We start from the raw sequence: 8,986 nt of genomic DNA on the forward strand, positions 1-8,986 counted from the left end.
AAGGCAGCCCATTGAAAATTATCATGTTAATGATCAAGATGCAATTCGAAGAGCATATATTACTAAAGGTCCATTCAAACCTATTAATCATGATTTTCCATCAAGAAAAATTGGTGGTAGGGATCGCCAATTCAATTTTGTATGGATGTATAATCATGAGTGGCTTGAATATAGTATCAAGAAGGATTCTGTGTTTTGCTTTATATGCTACTTGTTCAAGAAGGGTACTGGGTCAAATACATTTATTGTTGGTGGATGGAATAATTGGAATATAGGAAACAAAGCACTTCTCAAACATAGTGGTTCTATGGCACACAATGCAGCTCAGGAGAGATACATTGGTTTTATGAATCCCAAGGTAGCAATTGATTATCGCATTGAGAAGTGGACTGATGAGGATCTTCATCTTTATAAGAAAAGGTTGACATATTCACTTAGATGTATCAAGTTCCTTTTGCATCAAGGATTGGCATTTCGTGGACATGATGAAAATGAAGAGTCTAGCAACAGAGGAAATTTCATTGAACTTTTGAAGTTTCTTGCAGAAAATAGTGATGAAGTGAACAAGTATGTCTTGAATAATGCTCCAGGTAATTGCACCTTAACTAGCCCAAAGATACAAAAGCAAATTATTCATTGTTGTGCCATAGAAACTAGAAAAAAAATAATTGAAGAACTTGGTGATGAGCCCTATGCAATTTTAGGTGATGAGTCTAGTGACATATCACATAAAGAACAACTAGCTCTTTGTTTACATTATGTCGATAAACTTGGAAGGCCTTGTGAACACTTTATTGGAGTTGTTCATGTAGATGATACTACCTCTTTGTCACTTAAGGAAGCTATTGAGGGTTTACTTGTTAGTCATGGATTGACTATGACTCAAATTAGAGGTCAAGGTTATGATGGGGCCAGCAATATGAAAGGAGATATCAAAGGGCTAAAAACATTAATCTTGCAAGAATCACCTTCTGCGTATTATATTCATTGCTTTGCACATCAACTCCAACTAGTTCTTGTTGCTATTGCCAAGACAAATACTGATTGTAAGAGCTTTTTTGATCAAGTATCTATCTTGTTGAATATTATTGGAGTTTCTTGCAAGCGTCATTGTATGCTTCGAAATGCTATGCTTGAGAATATCAAGAAAGCACTTGAGTGTGGTGAGCTTGAATCAGGGAGTGGATTAAATCAAGAGATGAGTTTGCCTAGGCCTGGTGAAACTCGATGGGGCTCTCATTACAAAACTATATGCAACATCATTACTATGTATTCCTCAATCCATGATGTGCTCATTGGTCTTGGTGATGATATTTCACATAAGGATGATTGGACAAAGATACATTTTGTGCTTGGAGCATTTGAAACCTTTGAGTTCATTTTCTTTGTGCACTTAATGTTTGTTATTCTTGGATACACAAATGAGTTATCCGAGTGTTTGCAGAGAAGGGATCAAGATATTCTTAATGCAATCTCCCTTGTTAATGTGGCAAAGAATAAAATGCAACAGTTAAGGTCTAATGGTTGGGACCACTTCCTTGAGAGGGTCACTTCTTTTTGCATTAAACATGATGTTGAAGTTCCTGCTATGGATGGTGATTATGTGCCGTATGGAAAATCAGCAAGGTATGCCCGAGCCCGAAGCCAAACAAATGATGACCATTTTAGAAGAGAAGTATATATTGGTGTCATTGATCAAATTAGTCAAGAGCTTGATAATCGGTTTGATGAGATCAATATGGAGCTACTTTCTTGTATGTCAGCCTTCAGTCCTTCCAATTCATATGCTTCGTTTGATGCACAGAAGATACGTAGATTGGCTGAATTTTATCCTAAGGACTTCTCCAACAATGATTTTCTAAAACTTGAATTGCAACTTGATAATTATATTAATGACATGCGACGAGATGATAGCCTCAAGGGTCTAGACAACATCGTTGATCTCTCAGTTAAGCTTGTTCAAACACGGAGGCACAAAGTATATGATATGGTTTACTTGCTTCTTAAATTGATATTGCTTTTACCAGTGGCAACAACGAGTGTTGAAAGAGTATTTTCTGCAATGGTTAAAGTGAAAACAAAATCAAGGAATAAGCTCGGTGATAGTGTTTTGAATGATTGTCTAGTCACATTCATTGAGCGGGATATTTTCTTCCAAGTGGACGAAGAAGATATAATCAAGACATTCATGTCATTCAAAAAACAGCGGGTAAACAAAGCAGACAAGTAATATTGTAAGTTTTTTATACTATATTTCAAACTATTTATATTGTGATTTGTTATTGTTTCTAGCTTAATCTTTGAATTTATCAAATTGTAAATGGTTTTATTAAATTGCATAATTTTTTTTCGGCATACCCTATGGTAAAATTCTAGGTCCGCCACTGCTAAAGGGGGTCAGGGGGGTTCCTAGGGAACTAGCCATTAGACCCCATACTAATGCTTACATTAGTACTGGGTCAAAGACCAACCGGTACTAAGCGTCGGGACGAATGCCGAGTTTTTCAGTAGTGATACCATACCATGCTATTTTTTCTTCTTTGGATGATACATACACCAATAATCCCTTACATGAAATAAATGAAGGAGATGAGCGTGAGTCAGAGGAAGATGAAGCAATCTATGAAGGAGGGGAGTGCAAGTCAGAGGAAGATGAAGCGATCCATGGCGATGATGGGATTGGTGAGGTCGGCGCAGCAGCAGCAGCCTTCGTCTTGTTGTTCCTGGGCTCCATGGATCGTCGGACCAACAGAGCCTCCCGCTCTATTGCCGGCTTCTGCATCTTGTGCTGCTGCTGGAGCTTGTTGGGTGGCGGCCGTGCCTGCCGGGTGGACAAGGGCAAAGGGAACACCGACCGCTCACGTGTGGGCTTGGTCGGCTTGGGCATGGTGCCACTGGCAGGGTGGTGGACATAAGAGGTGAGCTTGTTGCAACAATGGTATTGGTAGTAGCAGGACTTATTGGGATCCAGGACCACCACGTCCCACTCCCTGCTGCTTTTGCTCTTGCTGCTGCTGCTGCCGTTGCCGGTTGGGAAGCACTAGTAGAGAAACGACCTTCGATCCGTGTGACCACCTTGCCTTCACCCACTGCTCTGCTGGCCTTTTCCAACACACGCTACCCTATCTTGCCTAAGCTGCTGCCCGCCGCTGCGGGCGTCCGCTTGCCTTAGCAAGTTAGCAATCATCGGCGCCTCCTCCCGCTGTATTCGTTCTCATCTTCCTTCGAAGCGTGGTCGCCAGACCTCTTCCTCTTCCAAACGCTCATGTGCCCTGCACGACAAGTCGCCGTGAGGAACGACTTGATCCGCTCGATTTGGATGGACAGGGCCATCTTGGGTCTAGAGAAAATATCCGTTTCTTATTAGGGCTGTTCCTAAGCCATTGCTGATCCAAACACCCGGAAAAAGAGGGCTGCCGACCACATCCCGCCCACCCCTCCAACCAAACATTCACTAAGATCCTCCTCTTAGAATCATATGACCATGTCACACTTTATTGCAACTGTTGGTTTATTTTTTTTGCAAGAGTTGTTAGCCATATTAGCAAATGTTGCCTAACATTGTGCGAACTGAAGCTTTTTAGGGGACGTTTGGGCATTGTCAGTGCTATATATCAAAATAGACCTTCAAAGGCCAAATAAAATTACCCTCGCCACCTGTAAATGTTCAATTTCAGTTTGTGAACTGGTATTTAAGGTCAAAGTTTCAATAGATCAACTGTACTAGTATGCAACTCGATTAAAACGTCACTCTAGGTAACTGGATATAACAACAGGGCATTCATAATGATAGCGACTTCGGAACGGATGGACAGGCTGACATGCGAGCTGCGATCAAACCACGGTGGTGGCTCCATCCTTCTCCACTCCGCAGTACGCTTTCAGTGGATCCTCCAATTTTAACCCTTCCTCCGAGTAACGCCACTTGGAGTACTCTTCGTGCTTCAGCGGGTTGTACGCCAAGGGGTGCTCGGCGTCGACAAGGTCATCCAAAGCGCGTACCGCGACGCCGTCCTTCTGCCGCCGGCCGAACAGCACCGAGAACCGCTCGCGGTTGCTTGGCGTCCTCACACGGTGGAGGCACGCTGGCACGCGCCCGTTCGTGACGACCTGCGCCGCACAACACACATACAAACGCGCAACGGCGTGAGAATCAATCGAGGAATCGTGACGGCTCCGATCGAGAAGCGCGAAGGGAGGATCGTACCCTCAACTGCTCGCCGGCGATGAAGGCGAAGGTACCGGGCTCGGGAGGGACGGCGGCCCAGCGCCCGTTCCCAACATGCACCTCGAGCCCTTCCACCTCGTGCTGCACGATCATGGTGACCATGCTGTCGTCGTAGTGCGCCTGCATGGACATGCTGGTCTCCGTGTCCGGCGGCACGCCGTAGTGCGACATCCGGATGCCTTGGCCGAGCATGTCCATGTGGGCGGCTACACTCTCTCCCCGAGCGCCGAGGCCCTCCAGGACCAGCGTCTCCACCATCTCCTCCAGCTTCCGCAAGTTCTTGGCGAACGACACGATCGTCTCACTAGGCATAGCCGGACACAACGAAGAAACGGATTAATATTGTTTCCCCCAATTCAGAACAGAGCATGCATGTCAATTTGAGATTCTCAAGATGGCTGGAAAAGACAGAGGACAAAGGATCAAGCGTGTGCGTGTGGTCTCACCAGAACTCCGGGTTGCCCTCCGGCCAGAGGAAGTCGGCGAATTCGCGGACGTTGTCGGCGTTCGTGGGCTCCCCGACGCGGAGGCTCTCCCAGTCCATGCCGGGGCGCTGGCCGATGTAGCCTCTGAACATCCCCTTGGACGACACCGTCTGCTGCTTGACCTCGAGCGGGAGCGCGAAGAGCTCCGGGAGGGCGCGGCCGAACAGCGCCCGGCGGAGGTCGGGGTCGAGCGCGTCGTGCGCGACGACGACGACGCAGCCGTGCGCCACCATGGACGCCGTCACCGCCGCGCGGGCGGCCTCCCACCCCGGCCCGCCGGGCACCACGCCGCGGAGGTCCACCCTGGCGATCTCCATGGCTCGCAGCTCTGCGCCTTCGCCGGATCACGGGCGTCGCTTTGGCTTGTGCTGGATCTTGGTTCGCGTGATGTGAAGTAGCTGCAGAAAGTCAACGGGGTGTAGTGGCCTAGTTCATCATGTGACACCGCTGGGGGCCTTGGCCTTTTGTATACGGACGAGCGAATCGTGCTTGTCGTGGCCTCGTGGGCAGCTCAGCAAACTTTTATTTTTGTGTCAACTTTGTCCAACTTTAGAACACGCAAAGTGCACTAAACAGCACAAAGAAACAAAATTCGGTGCAAGGCAAGAAAGAAGACGAACTACAAAAACTCCATTGCCACCTGAAATTTCTGGTCTCGAGATTTCAGAGAACTTCAACTTTCAAGTATGTTGTACTAGTCTGGCGCCGTGAATAATTTGACACTCAAACCACCTCCGGCTAGTGATAGAGACTAATAAAGTTGTCTTGGACATGTCGCTATCTTTAGGAGACTAGATTGATATATCTTGAGAATAATAAAGTCATCTTAGGCATGTCACTATGGATGAATGTATTGCTTACCACCGAAAGAAATAGCCTGTATTAGGACACACAAGACTTGAAACCTAACGTGGATCCCAACCGTAGAAGCTACTCCAACCCCAAATATGTGTACATTAAGGCATCGACTGTAACACCCTAATTTTTCATCATTTGCAAGTCAATAAAATTTATTAGGATTTTCTAGAATTTATTTGAGCTTGTTTAAGGATTTAAGGATTTTATAAGGTTTTATTTAATTTTCAAGGCATTTATTTGTTTTTATGAAATTTAATTAAAGAATCATAGGTTTGCATTGTTGCATTCATGCTGGTGCATTATTTTTGGTTGCAGCGTTCAAATTTCAGATTTGAATTCAAGTTCGTTTGAATCCCTTTTGAAAATGGCAAAGTTTCTCTTTTTCTTCTTTTCTTTCTTTCTTCTTCTAGCTCCGGCCTTCTTCTTCCTTTGGCCCGTGTCTTCTTCTTCCTTTCAGCCCAGCTAGGCAGCAGCGGCAGTAGCAGCAGGCCAGTGACAGCAAGCCAGCGCAGCAGCAGCACGTCGACAACCCAATGCAGCTTGGCCCAGCTTCCACTCAGCGCAGCTGCCATTGACGTCGATAGTGCCCCGGCTCCTTTCCACCTCCACCCTGTCTCTCTACGCTATGGGCCCCACCCATCATCTCCTCTAGCGCACTAGGTCTGACCCGAGCTCAACCAAGTTGCGGCCGCCCCTGTGTCCACCTCCCGGTTCGTGGCGCACACGCCAAGGAGCAACCCCCAGCCGCCTATATAGCCACCACCACCACCTCTGCTATCCCCTTTTCACCAAAAACCCTCTCTGAGCCCCAGCGCCGCCGCACGAGTGCAAAACCCTAGCCGCAAGACCCGCCGCCGTGGATCTCCTCCATCGTCACCTCCCCATCGACCACAGCACCACTAGGAGATCCGCGTTGAGGTGAGGAAGCTCCGTTTCAGATCTTTTGCGATCCCATGACCTCCAGCCTTCGCTCAAGTTCACCAAAGTTACGAATTCACCGTTGAGCCGCCCAACCACGTCGCCTAGCACCGACATCACCTCTGCCGCTGTAAGAACAACCTGAGCTACTTCGCTATGTCCCTAGCTCTCTCTAGAGCTTATCCCATAGAGGATCGTGGCCGTAAGCTCGAGATCGAGCCAAGTCCGGTGAGTTCCGCTGTAGCTCCGCTGCCCTCCATCGCTCGCAGCGCCGCCGCTCATGTCATGTCACACCGTAGCCATCTAATCGTGGATCAACAGCCCAAACCGAGTCCAATACCAAGTCAAACTGGTTGCATACCGGTCAACCAAGCTGCCCATGCTGTTTTAAGTGTCCTTGCAGTTTCTAGTTTTTGCACCCAAGGTCCTACGCAGTTCAAAAGTAATTAGATTTAAGTTCGTTTTCTTCTGTTTTAGCTCTTGTACAAAATCATGCTCGACGTCCTGAGTTAGTCTTTTTGCATGTTAGCCCTTCGGTTTGCACGTTTGATTAGGTTTTAGCCCTCGGTTTCTTTAAGTTTTGCCCCTGGATGTTTTAAATCTATTTTAAGCGATTCTTGCCTTGTTTTGACACATAGAATAGTTTTATGACCTTGTTTTGCCTTGTTGTTACTATTTGGTGTATTGTTTTCTTATTTTAGTTCTTTGTTTGCTTGTTTAGTTTCTTTGGATGCTTTTGTGATGCTAGAAGAAGCGCAGTTCGAGGAATTTCAAGAAGAAGACTTCGAAGACTCTGAACAGCATCAGGACTTTAAGGAAGGCAAGTGTGCCCTTGATCACATTCTGTCCTATACCACATTTATATATGAAACGTATATGCTGTGCACGCTTGAACGCTTGAGTCCTAATTAATATGATGGGTCCTATTTAAGGTTGTGCCTAGTTTCCATATTATTCCTTGTTAACCTGGGTTTACTTTATTATTGGGTAGATATGCTAGTTGCTATACCTAGTTTATGGTGGGATGTAATGAACAATGATGAACCTAATTTACTTATGTTATGTACTTTATTAATTACAACCACTCACATGCCTTAACTGGAAACATGGAGTGACCACCCAGGAAAATAGTACAACCATAAGACTAACAGGCTCTGGTCTTAGCTTATTAATTAGAAAGTCTTGTGTGTGGTAGTCTTACCGAAAGGGCAAGAGGGGGTCTTGTGATGGGGTATAGGTCGGCTCCTTTGAGTGGTATTCTCTTTGTAGATACTCACCTTAGGGGAGGGTTATGCACACGCAATTGTCGAAACCTTAGCAAACTACTACTTATGTAGTGAATCCCTAGCCACTCACCTTACCAATGTTTAAGGGCCTTGCAAACCCGGGCGACATGGGAGACATGATTTATGGGTAAAGTTGTACAACCTGAGTGTCTAAAAATTGTTATAACAGTCGTGCTCATGGTCAAGAGCGGTTTGGACCCTCGCATGATAATTGAACTTGAAAAGTAATTAACTGTGTTTTATTTATGCTTTATTTATGTTCGTGTTCAGTTATTCTTTTATGCTTAATTGGGAGGTATAAACTTACATTCTAGTAGATAGCTTGCTAATTAAACTTGACCAACTTTAAAAGTTCTTAAATGCAATAAACTAGTCAGCTATTCCTTGATTAGCCTTACACTACACATTTTCCCATACTTGTTGAGTACCAACCATAAGTGTACTCACACTTGCTATATCTGTTGTTCAGTACAAGGCAACTCTGCTGAAGACTTTGAAGATTTGCTAGGCGTACGTTTTCCCCAGTCAACTTCCTATGGAGTTGTTGGAGATCCACTGCTTATACTAGAGATTTTATCTCAACTTTTGATTATGTAATCTATTTAATTTCCTCTTTACATTATAACACTGTATTTGATATTTACGGAAGTCATTGTACGTGTGAAACTTGATCCTAGCACACATATGATAGTCATCTGGTTTTACCTTTAAAACCGAGTGTGACATCAATATGGCCTTTAATATCGTGCTTTGTCCAATAATATCTATAAAAATTATATTACTTTAAATATAAATAGTTAGCATAAAAGTATGCCTCATAATGAATATAGTAATATCAACCTTATATTATCAATCTAACACTTTTAGTTATTGATGATGGTACACCTTAGAAAACTTTTATTTTTGCGTCAAAGTTTTTGTCCAATTTAGGAGGGGTGGAGGATGGTGCAGAGAAAGGTGGCCATGCCCCCCCCCCTTAAGTTTAGAAAACAGTGCAAACCTCTTTAGCAAGAAGGATGACTACAAGACTCCATTGCTCTTGAAATTTCTAGCCAGTACAACAAACTATTTAATCTATGACGGATTTTTCATGACGTTTTCAGAGAAAGTCACTAACCATACATAATTTGTGACAATTATTAATTTTCTATCACAGATTTGCAACACTGGATATTAGGCCCAAAATATTGTGGCATTTTATCAAATTCATC

General features: G+C 44.7%; 2 protein-coding genes across 2 annotated transcripts; one reads left to right on the forward strand and one right to left on the reverse strand.

The window, feature by feature from the left end:
* Positions 1–307: 307 nt before the first annotated feature.
* Positions 308–2,230, forward strand: LOC111257714. The gene is made up of 4 exons (XM_022827755.1): positions 308–590; positions 705–899; positions 1,014–1,066; positions 1,445–2,230. Exons 1-4 carry the CDS (start codon positions 308–310, stop codon positions 2,228–2,230), a joined length of 1,317 nt encoding a protein of 438 aa, XP_022683490.1.
* Positions 2,231–3,612: 1,382 nt separating this feature from the next.
* On the reverse strand, positions 3,613–5,210 carry LOC101771536 (probable inactive 2-oxoglutarate-dependent dioxygenase AOP2). Its single transcript, XM_004973386.4, has 3 exons — positions 4,675–5,210; positions 4,208–4,532; positions 3,613–4,110 (listed from the first exon to the last, which is right to left on the reverse strand). Exons 1-3 carry the CDS (start codon positions 5,028–5,030, stop codon positions 3,835–3,837), a joined length of 957 nt encoding a protein of 318 aa, XP_004973443.1. The 5' UTR covers positions 5,031–5,210; the 3' UTR covers positions 3,613–3,834.
* Between the last annotated feature and the right edge of the window lie 3,776 nt (positions 5,211–8,986).

Source organism: Setaria italica, chromosome VI (assembly GCF_000263155.2).
Source record: "Setaria italica strain Yugu1 chromosome VI, Setaria_italica_v2.0, whole genome shotgun sequence".
Taxonomy (NCBI): Eukaryota; Viridiplantae; Streptophyta; class Magnoliopsida; order Poales; family Poaceae; genus Setaria; species Setaria italica.